Source organism: Pseudophryne corroboree, chromosome 3, assembly GCF_028390025.1.
Source record: "Pseudophryne corroboree isolate aPseCor3 chromosome 3, aPseCor3.hap2, whole genome shotgun sequence".
NCBI classification, from domain to species: Eukaryota; Metazoa; Chordata; class Amphibia; order Anura; family Myobatrachidae; genus Pseudophryne; species Pseudophryne corroboree.
In genome coordinates, this window is record NC_086446.1 from 752,193,700 (window position 1) to 752,220,255 (window position 26,556).

At 46.9% G+C, this 26,556-nt stretch overlaps 1 protein-coding gene across 1 annotated transcript in view; it reads left to right on the forward strand.

The window, feature by feature from the left end:
- Positions 1–26,556, forward strand: part of SLIT1 (slit guidance ligand 1) — a 425,670-nt gene that overhangs the window by 66,614 nt on the left and 332,500 nt on the right. The window contains exons 2-3 of the mRNA XM_063962354.1: positions 21,975–22,046; positions 26,211–26,282. Coding sequence (XP_063818424.1) covers positions 21,975–22,046; positions 26,211–26,282 — 144 coding nt within the window. The remainder of the gene's footprint in view (positions 1–21,974; positions 22,047–26,210; positions 26,283–26,556) is intronic.

Genomic DNA, 26,556 nt, shown 5'->3' on the forward strand with positions numbered 1-26,556 from the left:
AAACATTATCACCGCATTTGGCGAAAATATGTTGCGTGGTGCGAGGCCAGTAAGGCTCGACGGAGGAAATTCAACTGGGTCGATTCATACATTTCCTGCAAACAGGAGTATCTATGGGCCTGAAATTGGGGTCCATTAAGGTTCAAATTTCGGCTCTGTCGATTTTCTTCCAAAAAAGAACTAGCTTCAGTCCCTGAAGTTCAGACGTTTGTTAAAGGGGTACTGCATATACAGACTCCTTTTTGTGCCTTCAGTGGCACTTTGGGATCTCAAGGTGGTTTTTGGGTTCCAAAAGTCACATTGGTTTGACCCACTTAAATCTGTGGAGTTAAAATATCTCACAGAAAAAGTGGTCATGCTGTTGGCTATGGCCTGGGCCAGGCGCGTGTCAGAATTGGTGGCTTTATCCTGTAAAAGCCCTTATCTGAGTTTCCATTCGGACAGGGCGGAATTGAGGACTCGTCCTCAGTTTCTCCCTAAGGTGGTTTCAGCGTTCACCTGAACCAAACCTATTGTGGTGCCTGCGGCTACTAGGGACTTGGGGGACTCCAAGTTGCTAGACGTTGTCAGGACCCGGAAAATATATGTTTCCAGGACGGCTGGAGTCAGGAAATCTGACTTGCTGTTATCCTGTATGCACCCAACTAGCTGGGTGCTCCTGCTTCTAAGCAGACTATTGCTCGTTGGATTTGTAGTACAATTCAGCTTGCACATTCTGTGGCAGGCCTGCCACAGCCAAAAATCTGTAAATGCCCACTCCACAAGGAAGGTGGGCTCATCTTGGGCAGCTGCCAAGGGGTCTCGGCTTTACAACTTTGCCGAGCAGTTACTTGGTCAGGAGCAAATACGTTTGTAAAATTCTACAAATTTGATACCCTGGCTGAGGAGGACCGGGAGTTCTCTCATTGGGTGCTGCAGAGTCATCCGCACTCTCCCGCCCGTTTTGGGAGCTTTGGTATAATCCCCATGGTACTTACGGAGTTCCCAGCATCCACTAGGACGTCAGAGAAAATAAGAATTTACTTACCGATAATTCTATTTCTCGTAGTCCGTAGTGGATGCTGGGCGCCCATCCCAAGTGCGGATTGTCTGCAATACTGGTACATAATTATTGTTACCAAAAAATTCGGGTTATTGCTGTAGTGAGCCATCTTTTCTAGAGGCTCCTCTATTATCATGCTGTTAACTGGGTTCAGATCACAAGTTGTACAGTGTGATTGGTGTGGCTGGTATGAGTCTTACCCGGGATTCAAAATCCTTCCTTATTGTGTACGCTCGTCCGGGCACAGTATCCTAACTGAGGCTTGGAGGAGGGTCATAGGGGGAGGAGCCAGTGCACACCAGGTGATCCTAAAGCTTTCTTTAGATGTGCCCAGACTCCTGCGGAGCCGCTATTCCCCATGGTCCTTACGGAGTTCCCAGCATCCACTACGGACTACGAGAAATAGAATTATCGGTAAGTAAATTCTTATTAATTCTATTGTTCATCTTTACAGATGCTGTAGCATCGTAGACTTTGCAGGACGTTTACCATGAGTAAGACATCTGTTGTGAATCAAGGTTAAATGTCTAACTCTCTTTTTGTGAAAAAGCCTTTGTTCAATTAACCTTTACCATCCAATCAACCTGCATAATCCTCCTCCTCTAGGCTTTGTGTAGCACAACATTTAATTGCACTGTGGGGGTAATTCAAAGTTGATCGCAGCAGCAAATTTGTTAGCAGTTGGGCAAAACCATGTGCACTGCAGGGGGCAGATGTAACATGTGCAGAGAGATTTAGATTTGGGTGGGTTATTTTGTTTCTGTGCAGGGTAAATACTGGCTGCTTTATTTTTACACTGCAGTTTAGATTTCAGTTTGAACACACCCCACCCAGATCTAACTCTCTCTGCACATGTTACATCTGCCCCCCATGCAGTGCACATGGTTTTGCCCAACTGCTAACAAATTTGCTGCTACGATCAACTCTGAATTAAGCCCTATATTCATGAGTTCAAAAACTTTCTTTTATGCACCTAATTTCCTTCTACGGATCTGGTATGATATACCGGCAGATGTTATGTCGGCTGTCAGTATACTGCCAGCGGCATCCCATCTGCCGGAATCCCGGCAGCGAGTCCCCTCATAGGCTTGCTGCGCTCACCGCGCTTTTGGGCGCGGTGGCTCATTTCGCTCGCCACAGGTTCTATTCCCACTCGGTTGGTGGCGCGGAACCACGAACCGAGTGGGAATGTCAGGCGAGTGTTGGGCTTCCGTCTGTCGGTAAAATGACGTCTGTCGGGATTTCCGGCATCAGTCTCCTGAACAGACAGCCGACATCCCCCCTTCTACATGGCTGCTTGAGTTATTAGCATGAAATGTCAAACTTATTACTTCAGGTTCAGTTAGCCGCAGGACATACCGCGTGGCTATCCTCTGGTATACTGGCTGGAGCTATTCAATTACTGGCGAATTTCCACATGCAGTAAGCCCGCGGAGCTATGGAGTTACCCTATGTTGAAACCCCAGAGGGTGCACGCAACTGGTATTTTTCCTTGTCGGTCCTGAGGCTGCGAGAAACAAATCTGCGTTAAGTGCACCCTCTCTGGGGCTTACCGTGCCGGGTACCGTCAGTAATTGAATAGCTCCAGGCAAAGCTTTAGATGCGCGGTAAGCAATGCGGCTAATTGAATCTGCCTCCAGGTGATTAATTCATTTGCTTGCCTATTATATTTAAGCAGCACAAAAAACTAATCTCCTATATATTTGCCTTGTGACTCTGTGCTTGGCCCTCTAACACTGGGAGGAGTTAGCAGCTCCTGCCCTGTCCCAGCACACCACTAGCAGAACGGAGCAGCAGCCACAGAATCCACCCACCATCCCAAGCCACAAGCCAGTGCATGGACGCCCCACAGTGCCAGGTAACCACGGACCCCTCCCTAGGTTTACCCCCCAAAACAGCCACCTACACCCCAATTCACCCCCCCCCCCCCTCCACAAAACCCCAGGCAGTCCCCAGAGGCAGCCAGCAGCCCCAGAGCCGACGTCCGCACATCGGACGAGCACACATTGCACACCCTCACCCCACAGCTCCCAACACACCCTCCGCACAGGCTCAGCACCCCCTCCTACCTGCAGCCGCGCCACACACATGCTGCCCGGGACCCGCCGTCCGCCACACGGACGAAGACACACGCCGCAGACGCAGACCAAACCACCGATCCTCCCCTCCCCACAAGCCCAGCACCCCCTCCTACCTGCAGCCGGGCCATACACACGCTGCCCGGGACCCGCCGTCCGCAGCACGGACGAAGACGCACGCCACAGCCGCAGACCATCGATCCTCCCCACAAGCCCAACACCCCCTCCTACCTGCAGCCGCGCCACACACACGCTGCCCGGGACCCGCCGTCCGCCACACGGATGAAGACGCACACCGCAGCCGCAGACCACCGATCCTCCCCTCCCAACAACACCAGCACCACTTCCTACATGCAATGCCCCCACAGTGCCAGCTATACATTGCCCTCACAGTGCCAGATATACATGGCCTCCACAGTGCCAGCTATATATTGCCCCCACAGTGCCAGCTATACAATGCCCCATAGTGCCAGCTATACATTGCCCCCACAGTGCCAGATATACATTGCCCCCACAGTGCCAGCTAGACATTGCCCCCACAGTGCCATCTAGACATTGCCCCCACAGTGCCAGCTATACAATGCCCCACAATGCCAGCTATACAATGCCCCCACAGTGCCAGATATACATTGCCCCCACAGTGCCAGCTATACATTGCCCCCACAGTGCCAGTTATACAATGCCCCATAGTGCCAGCTATACATTGCCCCCACAGTGCCAGCTGTACATTGCCCCCACAGTGGCAGCTACACAATGCCCCCACAGTGCCAGCTATATAATGCCCCCACAATGCCAGCTATAAAATGCCCCCACAGTGCCAGCTATACAATGCCCCCACAGTGCCAGATAGACATTGCCCCCACAGTGCCAGCTATACAATGCCCCCACAGGGCCAGCTATACAATGCCCCCACAGTGCCAGATAGACAATGCCACCACAGTGCCAGATAGACAATGCCCCCACAGTGCCAGATAGACAATGCCCCCACAGTGCCAGGTAGACATTGCCCCCACAGTGCCAGATAGACATTGCCCCCACAGTGTCAGCTATACAATGCCCCCACAGTGCCAGCTATACGATGCCCCCACAGTGCCAGCTATACAATGCCCCCACAGTGCCAGATAGACATTGCCCCCACAGTGCCAGATAGACAGTGCCCCCACAGTGCCAGCTTTACAATGCCCCCACAGTGCCAGATAGACATTGCCCCCACAGTGTCAGCTATACAATGCCCCCACAGTGCTAACCATATAATGCCTCACTGTGCCAGCTATACTATGCCCCACAGTGCCAGCTATACATTGCCCCCACAGTGCCAGATAGACATTGCCCCCACAGTGCCAGCTATACATTGCCCCCACAGTGCCAGCTATACATTGCCCCCACAGTGCCAGCTATACATTGCCCCCACAGTGCCAGATATACAATGCCCCCACAGTGCCAGATATACATTGCCCCCACAGTGCCAGCTATACATTGCCCCCACAGTGCCAGTTATACAATGCCCCATAGTGCCAGCTATACATTGCCCCCACAGTGCCAGCTGTACATTGCCCCCACAGTGGCAGCTACACAATGCCCCCACAGTGCCAGCTATATAATGCCCCCACAATGCCAGCTATAAAATGCCCCCACAGTGCCAGCTATACAATGCCCCCACAGTGCCAGATAGACATTGCCCCCACAGTGCCAGCTATACAATGCCCCCACAGGGCCAGCTATACAATGCCCCCACAGTGCCAGATAGACAATGCCACCACAGTGCCAGATAGACAATGCCCCCACAGTGCCAGATAGACAATGCCCCCACAGTGCCAGGTAGACATTGCCCCCACAGTGCCAGATAGACATTGCCCCCACAGTGTCAGCTATACAATGCCCCCACAGTGCCAGCTATACAGCTATACAATGCCCCCACAGTGCCAGCTATACAATGCCCCCACAGTGCCAGATAGACATTGCCCCCACAGTGCCAGATAGACAGTGCCCCCACAGTGCCAGCTTTACAATGCCCCCACAGTGCCAGATAGACATTGCCCCCACAGTGCCAGCTATACAATGCCCCCACAGTGCTAACCATATAATGCCTCACTGTGCCAGCTATACTATGCCCCACAGTGCCAGCTATACATTGCCCCCACAGTGCCAGATAGACATTGCCCCCACAGTGCCAGCTATACATTGCCCCCACAGTGCCAGCTATACATTGCCCCCACAGTGCCAGCTATACATTGCCCCCACAGTGCCAGATATACAATGCCCCCACAGTGCCAGATATACATTGCCCCCACCATGCCAGCTATACAATGCCCCACCGTGCCAGCTATACTATGCCCCCACAGTGCCAGATAGACATTGCCCCACAGTACCACCTACACAATGCCCCCACAGTGCCAGCTAGACATTGCCCACACAGTGCCAGATAGACATTGCCCCCACAGTGCCAGATAGACATTGTCCCCACAGTAACATAGTAACATAGTATCTAAGGTTGAAAAAAAGACAATTGTCCATCGGGTTCAACCTATTTGTGGTCTCCTATGCACGATTATTTTGTATAAAATTTTGACTGAAGTTGCTGACTGCCGTTCCGATTAACCCCTCTTTTTTATAATAACCATAGTGCGTGACTATGCCCCGTAACCCTGGATATCCTTATCCATTAGGAATTTATCTAACCCATTCTTAAAGGTGTTGACTGAGTTGGCCATTACAACTCCCTCAGGCAGGGAATTCCAAACACGTATAGTCCTTACCGTAAAAAAGCCTTTACGCTGTATTGTGTGGAATCTCCTCTCCTCTTACCTGAGCGAGTGTCCACGAGTTCTCTGTGTTAATCTAACCAAAAACAAGATCTGTATTTCTCTAACGTCCTAGTGGATGCTGGGGACTCCGTCAGGACCATGGGGAATAGCGGCTCCGCAGGAGACAGGGCACAAAAGCAAGCTTTTAGGATCACATGGTGTGTACTGGCTCCTCCCCCTATGACCCTCCTCCAAGCCTCAGTTAGGTTTTTGTGCCCGGCCGAGAAGGGTGCAATCTAGGTGGCTCTCTTAAAGAGTTACTTAGAAAAAGTTTTTAGGTTCTTTATTTTCAGTGAGTCCTGCTGGCAACAGGCTCACTGCATCGAGGGACTTAGGGGAGAGATTTTCAACCCACCTGCGTGCAGGATGGATTGGATTCTTAGGCTACTGGACATAGCTCCAGAGGGAGTCGGAACACAGGGCTCGCCCTGGGGTTCGTCCCGGAGCCGCGCCGCCGACCCCCCTTGCAGACGCTGAAGATGAAGAGGTCCGGAACCAGGCGGCAGAAGACTCTCAGTCTTCATCAGGTAGCGCACAGCACTGCAGCTGTGCGCCATTGTTGTCAGCACACTTCACACAGCGGTCACGGAGGGTGCAGGGCGCTGGGGGGGGGGCGCCCTGGGCAGCAATGTATAATACCTGTATGGCGAAAAATACATCACATATAGCCCTTGAGGCTATATGGATGTATTTAACCCCTGCCAGATATCTAAAACTCCGGAGAAGAAGCCTGCCGAAAAGGGGGCGGGGCCTATTCTCCTCAGCACACAGCGCCATTTTTCCTCACAGAAAGGCTGGTGGGAAGGCTCCCATGCTCTCCCCTGCACTGCACTACAGAAACAGGGTTAAAACAGAGAGGGGGGGCACTGATTTGGCGATATGTATATATATTAAAATGCTATAAGGGAGGAACACTTATATAAAGGTTGTCCCTGGATAATTATAGCGTTTTGGTGTGTGCTGGCAAACTCTCCCTCTGTCTCCCCAAAGGGCTAGTGGGTCCTGTCCTCTATCAGAGCATTCCCTATGTGTGTGCTGTATGTCGGTACGTGTGTGTCGACATGTATGAGGAAAATATTGGTGAGGAGGCGGAGCAAATTGCCTGTAATGGTGATGTCACTCTCTAGGGAGTCGACACCGGAATGGATGGCTTATTTATGGAAATTACGTGACAATGTCAACACGCTGCAAGCCGGTTGACGACATGAGAGGGCCGGCGAACAAATTAGTATCTGTCCAGGCGTCTCAAACACCGTCAGGGGCTGTAAAATGCCCATTTACCTCAGTCGGTCGACACAGACCCAGACACGGACACTGATTTCAGTGTCGACGGTGAAGAAACAAACGTATTTTCTTTTAGGGCCACACGTTAAGGGCAATGAAGGAGGTGTTACATATTTCTGATACTCCAAGTACCACAAAAAAGGGTATTATGTGTGAGGTGAAAAAACTACCTGTAGTTTTTCCTGAATCAGATAAATTAAATGGGTTTCCCCCGATAGAAAATTATTGGCGGTATACCCTTTCCCGCCAGAAGTTAAGGCGCGGTGGGAAACACCCCTCAGGGTGGATAAGGCGCTCACACGCTTATCAGAACAAGTGGCGGTACCGTCTATAGATAGGGCCGTCCTCAAGGAGCCAGCTGACAGGAGGCTGGAAAATATCATAAAAAGTATATACACACATACTGGTGTTATACTGCGACCAGCGATCGCCTCAGCCTGGATGTGCAGAGCTGAGGTGGCTTGGTCGGATTCCCTGACTAAAAATATTGATACCTTTGACAGGGACAGTATTTTATTGACTATAGAGCATTTAAAGGATGCATTTCTATATATGCGAGATGCGCAGAGGGATATTTGCACTCTGGCATCAAGAGTAAATGCGATGTCCATATCTGCAAGAAGATGTTTATGGACACGACAGTGGTCAGGTGATGCAGATTCCAAACGGCACAAAGATGTATTGCCGTATAAAGGGGAGGAGTTATTTGGGGTCGGTCCATGGGACCTGGTGGCCAGGGCAACTGCTGGAAAATCCACCGTTTTTTACCCTAAGTCACATCTCTGCAGAAAAAGACACCGTCTTTTCAGCCTCAGTCCTTTCGTCCCTATAAGAGTCATATCTGCCCAGGGATAGAGGAAAGGGAAGAAGACTGCAGCAGGCAGCCCATTCCCAGGAACAGAAGCCCTCCACCGCTTCTACCAAGTTCTCAGCATGACGCTGGGACCGTACAGGACCCCTGGATCCTACAAGTAGTATCCAAGGGGTACAGATTGGAATGTCGAGAGGTTTCCCCCCTCGCAGGTTCCTGTAGTCTGCTGTACCAATGTCTCCCTCCGACAGGGAGGCAGTATTGAAAACAATTCACAAGCTGTATTCCCAGCAGGTGATAATAAATTTACCCCTCCGACAACAAGGAAAGGGGTATTACTCCACACTATATGGTGGTACTGAAGGCTAGGTGAGACCTATTCTAAATCTGAAAAATTTGAACACTTACAAGGGTTCAAATCCAGATGGAGTCACTCAGAGCAGTGATAGCAAAGAACAAGGGGACTATATGGTGTCCCGGGACATCAGGGATGCTTACCTCCATGTCCCAAAATTTGCCTTTTCTCACCAAGGGTACCTCAGGTTCGTGGTACAGAACTGTCACTATCGGTTTCAAGACGATGCCGTTGGATTGTCCAAGGCACCCCGGGTCCTTACCAAGGTAATGACCGAAAGGAGGATTCGTCTTCAAAGAAAATGGACGACCTCCTGATAAGAACAAGGTCCAGAGAACAGTTGGAGGTCGGAGTAGCACTATCTCAAGTAGTTCTACGACAGCACGGGTGGATTCTAAATATTCCAAAACCGCAGTTGTTCCGACGACACGTCTGCTGGTCCTAGGGATGATTCTGGACACAGTCCAGAAAAAGGTGTTTCTCCCAGAGGAGAAAGCCAGGGAGTTATCCGAGCTAATCGGGATCCTCCTAAAACCAGGAAAAGTGTCAGTGCATCATTGCACAAGAGTCCTGGTAAAAATGGTGGCTTATTACGAAGCGCTTCCATTCGGCAGATTTCACGCAAGAACTCTTCAGTGGGATCTGCTGGACAAATGGTCCGGATCGCATCTTCAGATGCATCAGCGGATAACCCTATATCCAAGGACAAGGGTGTCTCTCCTGTGGTGATTACAGAGTGCTCATCTTCTAGAGGGCCGCAGATTCAGCATTCAGGATTGGATGCTCGTGACCACGGAGGCCAGCCTGAGAGGCTGGGGAGCAGTCACACAAGGAGTGTGATCAAGTCTGGAGAATTCTCTCCACATAAATATACTGGAGCTAAGAGCAAATTTATAATGCTCTAAGCTTAGCAAGACCTCTGCTTCAAGGTCAGCCGGTATTGATCCAGTGGGATAACATCACGGCAGTCGCCCACGTAAACAGAAAGGGCGGCACAAGAAGCAGGAGGGCAGTGGCAAAACTGCAAGGATTTTTCGCTAGGCGGAAAATCATGTGATAGCACTGTCAGCAGTGTTCATTCCGGGAGTGGACGACTGGGAAGCAGACTTCCTCAGCAGGCACGACCTCCACCCGGGAGAGTGGGAACTTCATCGGGAAGTTTTCCGCATGATTGTGAACCGTTTGGAAAGACCAAAGGTGGACATGATGGCGTCCCGCCCGAACAAAAAAATGGGACAGGTATTGCGCCAGGTCACGAGACCTTCAGGCGATAGCTGTGGACGTCCTGGTAACACCGTGGGTGTAACAGTCGGTGTATGTGTTCCCTTCTCTGCTTCTCATAACCAAGGTATTGAGAATTATAAGACATAGAGGAGTAAGAACTATACTCGTGGCTCCGGATTGGCCAAGAGGGACTTGGTAACCGTAACTTCAAGAGATGCTCACAGAGGACTAATGGCCTCGGGAGCTAAGAAGGGATTTGCTTTCAGCAAGTACCATGTCTGTTCCAAGAGGAACCGTAGCATCGGCCTTTAAGAAAGGACCTGCTCCAGCAGGGACCTTGTCTGTTCCAAGACTTACCGCGACTGCGTTTGACGGCATGGCGGTTTGAACGCCGGATCCTAAGGGAAAAGGCATTCCGGAAGAGGTCATACCTACCCTAGTCAAAGCCAGGAAGGAGGTGACCGCACAACGTTATCACCACATGTGGTAAAAATATGTTGCGTGGGTGAGGCCAGGAAGGCCCCACGAAAAAATTTCAACTAGGTCGATTTCTGCACTTCCTGCAAACAGGAGTGTCTATGAGCCTCAAATTGGGGTCCATTAAGGTTCAAGTTTCGGCCCTATAGATTTTCTTCCAGAAAGAATTGGCTTCAGTTCCTGAAGTCCAGACGTTTGTCAAGGGAGTATTGCATATACAGCCCTTGTGTGCCTCCAGTGGCACCGTGGGATCTCAACGTAGTGTTGGGATTCCTCAAATCATATTGGTTTGAACCACTCAAATCTGTGGATTTGAAATATCTCACATGGAAAGTGACCATGCTGTTGGCCCTGGCCTCGGCCAGGCGATTGTCAAAATTGGCAGCTTTGTCTTACAAAAGCCCATATTTGATTTTCCATTCGGACAGGGCAGAACTGCGGACTCGTCCCCAGTTTCTTCCTAAGGTGGTGTCAGCGTTTCACCTGAAACAACCTATTGTGGTGCCTGCGGCTACTAGGGACTTGGAGGACTCCAAGTTGCTAGACGTTGTCAGGGCCCTGAAAATATATATATTTATATAATTCCAGGACGGCTGGAGTCAGAAAGTCTGACTTGCTGTTTATATTGTAGGCACCCAAAAAGCTGGGTGCTCCTGCTTCTAAGCAGACTATTGCTCGTTGGATTTGTAGTACAATTCAACTTGCACATTCTGTGGCAGGCCTGCCACAGCCAAAATCTGTAAATGCCCATTCCACAAGGAAGGTGGGCTCATCTTGGGCGGCTGCCCGAGGGGTCTCGGCTTTACAACTTTGCCGAGCAGCTACTTGGTCAGGGGAAAACACGTTTGCTAAATTCTACAAATTTGATACCCTGGCTGAGGAGGACCTGGAGTTCTCTCATTCGGTGCTGCAGAGTCATCCGCACTCTCCCGCCCGTTTGGGAGCTTTGGTATAATCCCCATGGTCCTGACGGAGTCCCCAGCATCCACTAGGACGTTAGAGAAAATAAGATTTTACTTACCGATAAATCTATTTCTCATAGTCCGTAGTGGATGCTGGGCGCCCATCCCAAGTGCGGATTGTCTGCATTACTTGTACATAGTTATTGTTACAAAAAAAATCGGGTTATTATTGTTGTGAGCCATCTTTTTTAGAGGCTACTTCATTGTTATACTGTTAACTGGGTTCAAATCACAAGTTGTACGGTGTGATTGGTGTGGCTGGTACGAGTCTTACCCGGGATTCAAGATCCTTCCTTATTGTGTACGCTCGTCCGGGCACAGTACCTAACTGAGGCTTGGAGGAGGGTCATAGGGGGAGGAGCCAGTACACACCATGTGATCCTAAAAGCTTGCTTTTGTGCCCTGTCTCCTGCGGAGCCGCTATTCCCCATGGTCCTGACGGAGTCCCCAGCATCCACTACGGACTATGAGAAATAGATTTATCGGTAAGTAAAATCTTATTATTGTCCCCTTATATATTTGTAAATGTTGATCATGTCCCCTCTTAATCTCCTCTTTTCCAGTGTAAACATGCCTAGTCTTGCAAGCCTTTCCTCGTATTCCAGCGTCTCCATACCCTTAATTAGTTTGGTCGCCTGCCTTTGAACCTTTTCTAGCTCCAGGATATCCTTTTTTGTAGTAAGGTGCCCAGAATTGTACACAGTATTCAAGGTGTGGCCTCACAAGTGATTTATATAACGGGAGTATAATACTCTCGTCCCTAGCATCAATTCCCCGTTTTATGCATGCTAATATCTTATTAGCCTTCTTTGCTGCAGTCCTACTTTGGGTACTACTGCTTAGTTTGCTATCTATGAGGACACCTAAGTCCTTTCCCAGTACAGAATCCCCTAATTTTACCCCATTTAGTAGGTAGGTGTTATTTTTGTTCTTGTTACCACAGTGCATTACCTTACACTTATCTGTATTGAAGCGCATTCTCCATTTCGCTGCCCAAGCTTTTAATTTAACTAAGTCATTCTGAAGCGACTCAGCATCCCCCTCCGCATTTATAACTTTACACAATTTGGTATCATCTGCAAAAATTGACACCATGCTCTCTAGACCTTCTGTTAGGTCGTTAATGAAAGTATTGAACAATAGCGGTCCTAATACTGAGCCTTGTGGCACACCACTTAGCACTTCAGTCCAAGTTGAAAAAGATCCATTAACCACAACGCGCTGCTCCCTATTATCTAACCAGCTTTTGACCCAAGTGCATATTGTGCTTCCTAGCCCTGATTCTTGTAGCTTGTAGATAAGTCTCATGTGTGGTACAGTATCGAACGCTTTGGCAAAATCAAAAAAGATTACATCCACCTCTTTACCCTGATCTAGGTTTGCGCTTACTGTTTCATAAAAGCCAAGTAAGTTGGTTTGACAGGATCTGTCCTTCATAAACCCATGTTGATTCCTTTTAATGACCTTATTGACTTCAAGGAACTTCTGAATACTATCTCTTAGAATACCTTCCAATACTTTCCCCACTATAGATGTAAGACTAACTGGTCTATAATTACCTGGTTCAGCTTTACTTCCCTTTTTGAATATAGGCACTACTTCCGCTATACGCCAGTCTTTGGGAACCATACCTGATATTACTGAATCCTTAAAGATCAAAAATAGCGGTTTTGCAAGTTCAGAATGAAGCTTCATTAGAACCCTTGGGTGAATACCATCGGGACCTGGTGACTTATTAATCTTTAAATGTTTTAATCGATCACAGACTACTTCCTCGCTTAAATAAGTACCTATCAGTGGGATATTCTCATTATTAAGATTATATGTTAGTCCTTGAATTGGGTCCTCTCTAGTAAATACTGTTGAAAAAAAACTCATTTCTTGTGTCCGCTATGTCATTATCATTTTTGCTTAAGTTTCCCAACTTGTCTTTTAAAGGGCCTATACTCTCCTTCTTTAATCTCTTGCTATTAATGTATTTAAAGAATTTTTTGGGATTCGCTTTGCTTTCCTTTGCTACTAGTTTTTCAGTGCCAGCTATACAATGCCCCCACAGTGCCAAATAGACATTGCCCCCACAGTGCCAGCTATACAATGCCCCCACAGTGCCAGATAGACATTGCCCCCACAGTGCCAGCTACACATTGCCCCCACAGTGCCAGCTATACAATGCCCCCACAGTGCCAGCTATACAATGCCTAACTGTGCCAGCTAGACAATGCCCTCACAGTGCCAGATAGACATTGTCCCCACAGTGCCAGCTATACAATGCCCCCACAGTGCCAGCTATACAATGCCCCCACAGTGCCAGATAGACATTGCCCCCACAGTGCCAGATAGACATTGCCCACACAGTGCCAGATAGACATTGCCCCCACAGTGCCAGATATACAATGCCGACACTGTGCCAGATATACAATGTCGCCACTGTGCCATTCTGCCTGAGGTAAAAAGGGGGGCTCCCTGTGTAACCCCTGGCAGGAGAGATTACAATACATCCACATCCCCCCCCCCCCAATTGTCCTTACATACGGAACTTATTACTCCCCCTGCCCGCACCACACCCATCTCTCCTCCACCCACGCACCCGCCCCTTCCGCAAATGGGGACACGTGCCTGCCGTAATGTGTACGATGGGGACACGTGCCTGCCGTAATGTGTAAAATGGGGACACTTGCCTGCCGTACTGTGTAAAATGGGGACTCTTGCCTGCCATAATGTGTAAAATGGGGACTCTTGCCTGCCGTACTGTGTAAAATGGGGACTTGCCTGCCGTAATGTGTAAAATGGTGACTCTTGCCTGCCGTAATGTGTAAAATGGGGACACGTGCCTGCCGTAATGTGTAAAATGGGGACACTTGCCTGCCGTACTGTGTAAAATGGGGACTCTTGCCTGCCATAATGTGTAAAATGGGGACTCTTGCCTGCCGTACTGTGTAAAATGGGGACTTGCCCCCCCCCCAATTGTCCTTACATACGGAACTTATTACTCCCCCTGCCCGCACCACACCCATCTCTCCTCCACCCACGCACCCGCCCCTTCCGCAAATGGGGACACGTGCCTGCCGTAATGTGTACGATGGGGACACGTGCCTGCCGTACTGTGTAAAATGGTGACTCTTGCCTGCCGTAATGTGTAAAATGGGGACTCTTGCCTGCCGTAATGTGTAAAATGGGGACTCTTGCCTGCCGTAATGTGTAAAATGGGGACTCTTGCCTGCCGTAATGTGTAAAATGGGGACTCTTTCCTGCTGTAATGTGTAAAATGGGGACTCTTGCCTGTCGTAATGTGTACAATGGGGACTCTTGCCTACCGTAATGTGTAAAATGGGGACTCTTGCCTGCCGTGATGTGTAAAATGGGGATTTAGTGTATCAAGGCCATTGCAGGGTGTGACATAATATGGTGCAGGGGGCATTACTGTGTGGGACTTATTATGGTGGAATTATTAATTTTTCCCGGTGGTGCCGGTGATCTGTTGGTCCAGGGACACCAACTGGGGTGTGACGTCGTCTTTTCACACAAGGCCACACCCATTTTACAGAAGTCACACACATTTTAACAAGGCCACTCCCCCTTGCCATGCATGCACACAAATTTTTTTTTTCTATATCTGGGGTGGGGGATTTTTTTTTTTATGTCAATGGGGGGAAGCATTTTTAAGACTCCCACTGGGCTCCAAAATGGCTACAAACAGCTCTCAGGTAATACTCCACATAATACAAATATTAAACCCCAGAAAGGCGTGCAGGGGTTAAGGGGGCGTAGCCCCTTGCGATGGTGTGAAGAGCGCCCATAGGGCGCGATGAACCACCTAGTGTGTATATAATACTACAATACATGCACAAATCATAATCATATGATATCTGTGAACTTGGAATTCAAATCATGCAGCTAAAGGTCGGGAATAATTTTGGTGCAGTATTTCAGCAGTTTTCAACTTCATCAAGATTCTCTTTAGAATGGTCAGGATATGGAAGTACAAGATTCCTCACCTTCTGGTACACAGGTCTCTCCTCTCCAGGAGGAACGTTAATGACATTCTATTTTATAAAGCAATTATCCTGGTGGCAGCAAGCTAAACACTGATATTAAAAAGAACACCCCTGACCCTTTCCAGCAACAAAGATAACGCATTTAATGTTGCATTGGTGGCCATAGACAGATTTATATTAACCCTTGTCCCAGGGTTTAATTGATCTTTTTACATTGATCCTCCAAAAGGGCAAAGTTTGAGTAAATGGCTGGAAGGATATGTCCAGTCCTATTATTATTATCTTTTATCTCTTATATCGCTGATATACTGCAGCGAGCTGTGCACCGAGGAGATTCTGATGTGCACAAATTACATATAATAACATAACAGTAGGTAGAGAGGATTCTGCACAAATGAGTTAGAGTCTAAGAGACTGTGCTTCTATGATGTCTCCTGGAGAGGACATGGCTGAACTGCAGATATGCGAGTCTGTCCTTTACCCCTAGCACGTCAGGAAAGGAAGAGTGGACGCCATCCAATTTGTTTGTGTTCTTTAATTGCAAGCTTTCCGTGCAGTCTCTTGTTGGACTATTAATTAAACCAGTCCTGTTGGCAAGCGGTTCTGTGGTTTGCGCAAAACTACACGTGGTATGATCCTGTTTGCAGATCCTCCGCTGTGACAAACCCAGCTCTCAGGCTGTTATTAGTGGCAAATTAGGTAAAGAGCGAAGAATAATGGCTTAGGCACTGTGTAAGTGGTGGCTGTGCTCTGACTGGAGATATGGCACTGGCGGTGGGAGTAGAGGACGTTGACAATACAATGACAGAAGAGGGGAACAGTGGGTTGGGGGGTATAAGAACATGCAGCCGTTAAGCGCACATTGGCAGATGTACTGTACTAAGGGGTCTATTCATGAAGCAGTGAAAAGTGTGGCGAAGTGAGCCAGTGGAGAAGTTGCCCATGGCAACCAATCAACATTGAAGTAACATTTATAATTTGCATACTATTCAATTGTACAGAGCAGCTGATTGGTTGCCATGGACAACTTCCCTACAGGCTCACTTCTCCACTCTTTTCACTGCTTCATGAATAGACCCCTAAGCCTTGGGGAGTGATATAGTGAAGACAGATAAACTACAAACCAATCAGCTCCTGTCATTTTTCAAACGCAGCCTGTAACATTGTCGGTAGGAGCTGATTGGTTGGTAGTTTATCTCTCTTCGCTTTATCTCCAAAGCTTTGTACATCTAAGAAAAAAAAAAAGTGCACATTGGCCCACAAAGGAAAAAAAACACACACACATTGGCCCAGATAAAAAAGAACAATCCCTACAGGAAAAACAAACAAACACATTGGTCTCAACAGGAAAAAAACAAAGACATGATTCAATGTTATTGCACCTCTGCAACTCAGCACGGCAGCCAGAGTTACCACCACAAATTGCCATGTGTCAGTGATTAACTTACTGATTCACTGCATCACTGTGCGTGGGCGGGGATGGCATGCGGCTATGTGACCTATGATGTCACACCGCCATGTTGACATCTTTGTAGAGTCAAGCCCGGTGTGGGCCGCGTTTGAACCACCTGGCAGAGCCCAGCACTGCCAGGGCCAGGCAACAAGGTCACATCTCGGTAGGTGTGAGTCCCAGCCGTGTCTGCTCTGTGCCCACTATGGGGTGGCGCCCTTGCATGGCCACTCTCTTAGTATGGGCCTTGATCCAGCACTGTGTAGAGGTGATTTTTGGCACATCAGCACTTTTATTTATTAGTATTATCAGTATTTATTTATAGTGCCATTCAAAGTTCTGCACCTCTGTACAGAACATTGGGGCAGATGTATTAACCTGGAGAAGGCATAAGGAAGTGATAAACCAGTGATAAGTGCAAGGTGATAAATGCACTAGCCAATCAGCTCCAATATGTAAATTAACAGTTAGGAGCTGATTGGCTGGTGCGTTTATCACCTTGCATTTATCACTGGTTTATCACTTCCTTATGCCTTCTCCAGGTTAATACATCTGCCCCAATTGTTATAACAGGGTTGACATACAGTTGGTCAGGCTTACATCTTGTGCATATGCCACTTACAGCGTAAGTAATAACTGGAGATATCAAATAAGATGCATGGTTGTTCTATTAGCTCTTGGCTACTGGATTACATGAAATGCTCAGTAACATTTTATATGGTGCATTCCACCTTTGAACATTCCCGTTGATGCCCCTTGATGTAGACCCAGTGTCCTCTGTGTGAATGGACCTGGTGGACTAGGGTCCTTTTCATGAGTCTCTCTGGCCAGTGGTTACAATGCATGACACCCAGTATTCCAATATATGTTAATTCATCAGCTGCAAGACTAAAGCAGAAGATTGGTTAAGCAGAAACTTATGATGTTATATTAGAAATCTCCCCATTAATATTTCATGAATGCTTGTTTATCTCATGTGGATTAGGAATATAGACAATACATCTGGCCAGTTTCTGTGAATAGGTTGGTTTGTTCTCTTAAAATGCTGGAACAAATACATGTGTCACAGGGCAGCAACGGTGTCACTCCATGGCTGTGGACAGCGGCACCACTCACCCACCTCTTGTTATGCCCCTGTGCATACCCCTATCCTTAAAAGTATCTCAAACCTACTTATAAACTCTAACTTTTTTGCTGACAAGTATCAGTATCCCACCAGGGGGGGACTGTGGGGACTCGTGTCCTGTGCCCTTACAGAGTGTGGGACCCACCCTTGGCTCCTACCTCCAATACCTGGAGAGCTGCACGAGGCTATAAAACAACAGTGGACTGTTGTGCAGGGAGGACTTCTTAAAACAATTCTTACCTGTGCATCAGCTTTCACATAGGGGTGGAGCGATGCGGCAAAATCTTTTTTTTTTCGGATGGAGGGGCCCTGTCTGTTTTGTCAGTCTCTGGCCCCACAATTTCTGATGGCAGCCCTGACAAGGACAGTATCTGCTTCCACTGTAGGCCTCAATCCAGCTGGAGTACAGACAGTTTCCTATACGACAAATGTTCTCACCTGGATGATATAAATGAAAAGATTTACAAATGGGCCCTATGGCAGGTGCTGTGCTGCTGGCTGGGTCTTTTCTGCCTTAATAACACCATATGTCTGACCTATAGGAGAAGCATTACAATATAGCTGTGAAGTTCCAATGCAATCCAATCAGAGTTCACAGTAGAAATAATTATTCCATTGGTACAAAGCAAGCACGATTGTATTGGAAGAAAAATTGTTTCTTGATTAAACATAATCAGTAAGAGGCACGTGAGCTACATGTATGATTATCACTATCTCCGAGGGACCAGTTATAATGTACCAAGTGGTGTACCATTACTAGTACCTGACCTATCTTGTAATTCTCAACTCTTTCCTGTACACTCTGCTAAAGTCGGCAAGGCATCCGTGGTCCACTATCTAGATGTGAATAATAAGAAGTAGAAATAGGAAGATTATAGCCTTTGAGACGTAGGCGTGCATCTTGGTCATATCAGATCTCTGACTCACCAGGAGTTGTCCAGGGCCCATGCACACAGTAACAAACCCTACTGATTCACTCAGGCCCATAAAACATGTCCGTATCACTGAAATCTCCCTCTTACCAGTCATTCCCGTAGTGGAACATGGTCCCCATACGCTGGTATCGAATCCTCCTCATTGCCCAATTCATTAAACTCTGAAAATTCATAATTAATAGTAAGCACATTGCTTTGAACACATTTCATCAGGAATTTACCAGTCAGTAGGGTCTGGGAGCATAAGGGGCGGCAGAGGGCAGTAACTGAGGCAACGTTATATACCTGCCAACCATCTGGATTTCTGTGGGATAGTACTGATTTGAGTGGACCGATTCATTGGGGTCAATTCAATTCAACGCAAATTGAATAGCGACAAGAAGGAAGTCCCAAAGCTATTCAATTCAGTGCGTTGTTATGTCGAAGACTGCCGGTTCTCGCGCCTTTAAACTGGGTATTTAGCCGCGAGAACCGGCATTCTCCAACTTTTGGCGCAATGCTGTTTGCGCAGCGCTAAGCCACAAAACGGCATCGCAGACCTAGTTTTGTCAGATTACTGTTCGCATCCCAGGAGGGGTGCGAGCAGAAATCCTGTAGTCAGACTTAATAGCGCGCTGAATTGAATAGCTCCTTTCTGGTGCTATTCGATTTACGTAGAATTTAATCGACAGTTTAGGTTTGGAAGTATATTATTATTAATGCATCATCGTAGATGCATTGTGTTAGAAGATCGTACTCTTTTTATATGTGTATCGAGTATTTGTTTGTCTTCTTAAAGTCAATCTTAGAATGGTCTGCCTCAGCTTGTAAACCCCTGATCGTTCCCTAGTCCTGTGTATACACATCGACACAGGAGTATTAGCTATATGAAAGTGTCATGTTACCTTTCACTTAAGGCTGCCTGTAGTATAACTGCATTATACTGGTATATGTGTAGCTAAGGGGCTGGGATAAAGTGACTCGTATACTGTATGTTGGTAATATGGTTCAAATTATTTGTGATTCGCTGCATGCGGAAACGAAGGCTTCCTTTGCTAATTTATGTCTGAGACGCAGGAAAAACATACAGGCTATGAAAGGTAGATTGCACTGTATTTATAGATCGGCTTTTGTGTTATAAAAACACAGGAGGTTCCCGGCCAGTAGCAGCTAATGAGTTAAAAGTATGTGATTGGGTTTTAAATTTCCCTGTCCATGTGTCTAATTTAATTTATTGTGGCTGAGGCATAAGGAAAAGTGACCTATGAATAGTCTGGTAAACCGGGGGACCTCCACCAGGGTCAGCTCTGATCTATATTACACAAGATTCTTCTTTTGTACCAGAGCTGTCTGTGTGGCACAGCGCGCTTTTAACGCAATCCGTTCTATGGGTCTTTATTTAGATAGAAGTTCCCCAGCTCTACATTACAGGGCAAATATGCGGGGGAGGCAGATATCCCCGCAGGCTGAGCCAACATTCGTGAGAGCGCAGCTTGTAAATGTATCTGTTGCCACTGTTGTCGCTGAGGTACGAGTTTCTTTGTGCCTCAGTGATGGCACAGGTCCTCAGCAAAGTGAAAGGTGTTTCTCAAAGGGGCCCAGACACCCGCTCATGGTCAAAAGTGCCTAGCGAGGGGCCACTGGTGGTAGGACCGCATCGCCGGGGCTCCCAACAATTTCACCATTGGGCCCAGCAACATAGATATCGGAACGGAACCCCACCCCAAATAGTTGAGAGGAGCCAGTCTTAGTACTGGGTCGCGGGGCGCAGTGCAGCTGCCATCTAGGCTTACCCCGGGGCAGTGTCAAGATGGAGATGATCCCCTTTCTGGCTGCTCTTCCTCCTCCCTCCCCACAGCTGTTCTCCGCCCATCTCCAGGGCCCTCCTCTTCCCTAAACCCAGCGCTATCCTCTACAGAGTGTGGCTAGTTACTGTGGACTGGCCCCTCCTCTGGGAACCAGCCCTGTGCCCTTCTCACCTCCCTCTTCATATGTTACTCCCCTTTTTCCCGTCAGCTCCCCCTTTTTTCCCGTCAGCCGGGATTCCGGCGCCGGTATGCTGGTCGCCGGGAGCCCGACCGCCGGCAACACATACTACACCCCTTTATAAATATAGATATATGTTTTTCTGTCAGGTAGGTTGTGTGGGGGTTACGGTTGTTAGGTCAACACAACTTAGGTCGACACTTATTAGGTCGACTACTAAAGGTCGACAATGCCATTAGGTCGACATGGCAGTTTGGTCGACAGGTCAAAAGGTCGACATGAGTTTTAAAAAAAAACCATTCTTTGAATTTTTTCATACTTAGCGATCCTCGTGGACTACGATTGGAACGGTAATCCTTGCCCGAAGCATGGGGAGCCATGCGAGGGGACACGGTGCGCTAATCGGGGTTCCCCATCACTTTACAGAGAAAACGACACCAAAAACAGTAAAAAACCTCGTGTCAACCTTTTGACCTGTCGACCTACTACATGTCGATCTATTGTCCCTGTCGACCTAATGCGTGTTGACCTTCCATGGTCGACCTAATGACCGTCGACATAAGTTGTGTCTATACAATGTGTGGTGGGTAAGTCCAGCTGCCCCCGAAGGCAGCAATTTTAGGGTCGCCAAAATCTAAATATAACTTTCCCCCCTCCAACCTAAAATCGCTGTGGTTGCGGACAGCGGTGATGTGTTGCGTCCCTGGCTTGTCTAGCCCTAGTCTGCTATTATTTATCTCTTATCACTTTTTAATTCATCTACTGTCTATGTTTAGTTCACTGGAAGGTTTAGATTTATTTGTAGTGTATTAAGCTACCGTGCCTGCTGGACTTCTCAGAACGTTCCTTTGCTGGGAAGCCTAAAGAAGCAGATAGTGGCTTAGAGACTTGTAACTCCGCGATCCCAGACGTGAGTCACGGTATCAGCGCTCCCTCTGACGTGTACACACGTGGCATTCATCCACATATCACATATTAGGATTGATTGGGAAATCTTATGATGAATGTGAGTTTAAGTACAGCAAATAGGTATGTGAGGACCATACACAGATGTGCAAGTGTAGAAACTGCATTCTGAATCCTACTTAATCTCCCGTAATTGGAGAGAGAAAAAAATCTCCTGCGCTGCGTATCTTACATCTGGATTATGTACGCAGCTGCTGGAGAGGCGAAGTCTTAAAAGTAACGTTATAGTCTAAAATAAAGCTGTATGTCCATGTGGTTTGTATAGACAGAAAATCCATGTACTCTGTAAAGAAAATCTATATATATATATATATATATATATATATATAGTGTCTAGGTAGACATTTCCACTTCTATAAACCTGCACTTTAGTAAATATATCTCTGGCCGTTTGTACAAATATAGGAGTGTTCAGTAAGATTTTCGTAGATGTGTTTCATCCGTTGAATGCGATAATGTTTGTGCTAAAATGTTTCCTATGTGTTTTCTTTTTCCTGCAGAGAACTGAATGGCAACAACATTACGCGCGTCACCAAGAACGACTTTGCCGGCCTCAAGCAGCTGAGAGTCTTGTAAGATTCTGCTCTTTTCCTTTGATACAGTAATACAATGCATAAAGATTTAATGAATGAATCATATTTAAAGAACATTTAATATATGCACATTAACTTGCCAAGAAAAACACCATTTCTGGAAAGCTGCGGCTACAGAACAAACTCCAGACTGCACCACTTCTACCTCTTGCCATTGCTTTGCCCCCCCCCGCAACCTTGTCATTGGTTGACAGTTTGATGTCCACCTAAAACTCACGCAGATGTTTTAAAAAATCAGTGGTGATTTCCACCTTCACGCAGCTTTTACTTTATCAGGTTTTATTTCCGGGTTTTTCATCAAAGCATTTATTGATACCAGGTGGAGTTGTTTTATACGGTGCACTCGGATTGGCATAAGACAGTAAGTAGAATGCCGCGGCTGCATGGAAGAGCGGACGCAGAAGTGTCTGACTCGCATTCAGGCCCTTTGTATCACACTCTTCCTAATTCCTCAGACTTATTTTTGTTTTGTCAAAGTCACAATGCACCAGTTGCTGCAGTACTGACCAGATCATATTTATTTATTGAACTAACATGTATTTGAACAGGATATGGGACGCTATGGGATATACTTATGATCCTGGGGCCGGGATTTCGGGCACCAGAATCTCAAACAGTCCCAACCCGACCCTATTCAGCTTCAATTGCAGATTCTGCAACTGTTTGTATTGCATGCTGGTGGCTAATTACCACCCAGCGTCTGCGACCGCAATTTACATTGCGGTTGCAGCAATTGTGGACGACCGCTGCGCGAAGGCAGTCGCCACCATGTTTTTATTCGGAACACAGCCACCACAAAAACGGTCTGCCCACGCCTGCTTTTGCCAGTCACTCCCCCGAACGGTCCGTCACCGCCCACCAAACGCCCGCCAGCGTCACTCAGTGTGATCGCATCCCTCATGGAGGATTGCATGCACACAGCAGCGGTGCATGCGCAGTTTTGCAAAAACCACTCGTTTGCGATTTTTGCAAAATAACGATCCGAGCTGAATGAGGGCCAATGTACCTGTAAAGCTATTACATATTCAGGTCCTGATTCTGACTTGCACGGAAATGTTGGAGATGTGACAAAATGTAACAACATATACAAGCTGAAGCTGAAACTTTGGGTTATAATGTATATAAAAATAAGATAGTATTCTCGTCTCTTGGTCTATTTCCCTTCTCTCTTTCTTTTCTCTCTCTTTCTTCTTCTTCTCTGGTTTGAAATGTGTTAATGCAGATTTATGTGATGCTGGACATGTCAATTTGATTTCAAATGCACTAGTGTACATTGTCATGTACTGTTACTTCTTATGTGCTTGATGATGTCTTTTTTTCTTGACTTTGTACCGATTTATATCTGCATTTTCTTCAATAAACACAGATTATACAAAAAAAATAATAATAAGATAGTGATATTTCTAATGTTAATGACAGTGATATTTATAATCTCCGGGCCACCACATCTAAGATGATAATGGCACAACAGAAGCATCACCGCCTTTATAAACCAATAATCAGACCTATTTTCTGCATTTGTCATTCTAATTCCAAACTGAATAGCTCATTACAATATTACAATGATAAATGCACATGCACTTGTATAGTTTTAATCTGTAGGTTTAGGAGAACCCGTCCTAAATTCCTCCTTCTTCCAGATTGTCTATTGTACGTTTCAATGTATGAGACAATAGGCTTCAAATAAACTAAATATGGTACTATTGTCAACTGACGAAACAACAGCCAACAGTTTTGGTATTCCCAGTATTCCGCGCCTTGCATGGCACCAAATATTCTGCTTCTCCCTAATTTAGAATGATTTTCAGAAGAACATTTCAGCTATTGTTCAGCCATATCCCCCCCACTGTTCAGCAGGGGAGTCTGCGAATTGCCATTTTATACCCCCCTGTCTACTTTCACACAATAATATTTTGCTTCACAGAACAGAAGTCTTATTCTCAGAACTGAATTTTGCTAATACCTTAAAAGGTATTAACTTGAAGTATGTGTGACGTGTTATAACCTACGCATCAACATGGCCCAACATGACTGGTCCAGTAGAGGCACTTGCAGTTGTGCAAATCTACAGCACATATGCTCGCTGGCCTACATTTGTGTAAATGCACTGCGTTTCATGGGGATTTGGATTAGCAAAGCAAATTGTGATTTTCACGGGGTGCAAAGTCTTGCACCATCCAATGCGGAGCAGATCAATTATGTTGGGTACCTCAATGGTTCCCAAATGTTTTTGAATTGCAGCGCCCTAGAGTATCCAGTTTTATTCCACGGCACCCCTGAGAAACTCGTCAAAAACTATTAAACGAAAGTAAATTGTGCTTACCGGTCATCCTTAGGTTCAGTGATGTGGTGGCGGACATGGCGGCACTTCTGTTTGTCCACTTATTTTATGATTGGCAGCCACCAGCACTGGTTTTGTCCATCACATTGACCAAGAATAATTTCCTTTGCTACTGTACCACCAGTCCATGCCACCACTGCAGGTGTCCTCTGCACCCCAGGGTAACACAACACCCAGTTTAGTAACCATATTTGTGCCCCAAGCCCAGAGCGAACATTTCTGCTAAAGGCTAATATCTGTGCTTACAATCAATCCATTTGACCATAAGATTGGATGCGATAAGGGACAATACAGCCAGGAGTACCGAGTGTCAATATAAAGGAATAAACTCCCACACAGGTGACTAGATGTTGCCACAAGCTTTATCACATCTCTTAAGACGTGTGCTGGCTCCTTTCTCTATATAGTGATTGTGCCCCAAAGTTCTGACATTCTCCTCGGCAGTCAGAGACTTAATTCATTCATTTATATTAATAATAGATGTTCCCTTTCTCCTTGCCGCTAATAAGACGTTTCCCCTAAGCAGCTAGAAAACACGCCCTGCACCTTCCTCCTTCCAGGTGGCTCTCAGTGTGTGCCGCTGTGTATTCCAGATGGAACGCGTGACCTGTGTTATTGAGGACTCTCCTGATATCTAGACTGTCAGATCTAACATAACATAAATCAAAATTCTGCAGATTTTTGTGGAACGTCGACCAAACGTGGGCGCTTCATGTGGATTGGGGCGGGTCGGGGCTTATATTGTCCCGATTTGGCATGTGTAAATGTTGGGAAGTATAATATAATGATTAGTGTAGTGTTGTATTATTGAGATTTTACCCCTCCAGGTTCCGTCTGCCCAATGCCTACCACACAGTTCCCGGGATCTGGTCTGAAGACCAACACTGTCTAGGTCGACCACTATAGGTCGACAGTCACTAGGTCGACAGGGTTGGAAGGTCGACAGGGTTTCCTTGCCGACATGTGCTATAGTCGACAGGTCAAAAGGTCAGCATGAGGTTTTTTTAAAAAAAAATGCCTTTTTTTTAACCTTTTCATACTTAACAATCCACGTGGACTAAGATTGGAATGGTAATCTGTGCCGAGCAAAGTGGTAGCGGAGCGAGGCACCTTGCCCGAAGCATGGCGAGCTGACATGTGCACTAATTGGGGTTCCCAGTCACTGTACGCAGAAAATGACCCCCCCCAAAAAAAAACAACAACAACTCATGTCGACCTTTTGACCTGTCGACCTAGCACATGTCGACCTAGAAACCCTGTCAACCTAGTGACTGTCGATCTATAGTGGTCGACCTAGACACTGTCGATCTAATGATCCAAACCCCAGTTCCCACCCCCCTGTTGTCTTGTCTTGCCTCCCCTCTCTCACGTCATGTAAATCTAGCTATAAAGAACATGGACCTTGTCATTTATTTTCATGTCACTGCCACTATCACTGTGTCTTTTGTCACTTGTACACCTATTCCGTGGCTCCTTCTTTTGCATAGCTTAGGTTCATTATAATACTGATATGCTCCATCAATAGAATCTTTGCAAAAAAAAAAAATCAAAACTATATTTAAACCTTTTCTTGATAATATTTTTTACGTTTCACAGTAGATGGAATCACTGATATAGAATCCCAGGTAACTGTCTCGTGCAGATTAGACTGCGGCTTCGGTGTCTAGCTGAGTCTGACAGGAGCAATAATTGGACGGCCGCTGCTTATCCAGACAGTGACAGAAATGTATCTGGAGGAAGGGACATGTAAAAGTGACTCCTGGCAGCCCCTCAGTAAAGGTGCTTTCTGTTTTGTTTTCCAGGCAGCTGATGGAGAATCAGATTAACAGTGTGGAACGCGGCGCTTTTGATGACATGAAGGAACTGGAGAGGCTGTGAGTGCTCATACTCCAATTATTCCCCTGCTTATCATGTTACTGCATTATCTGCAGGCAGCTGGCTCGGGACACACCATTCTCTAATATACGTCCAGTTATACCATGATAAGATAGATGCAGATTATATTTCCTGGGATGTTCCAGAGTCTGGGTGAGGCACACTTATAGTGGTGAGTGAGGTACAATGCACAGGATGTGGATGAGGTAGAGGTATAGCGTAGAGTGTGGTTATAGTAGAGGGACAGTGCAGGGTGTGAGTAAGGTAGAGGTG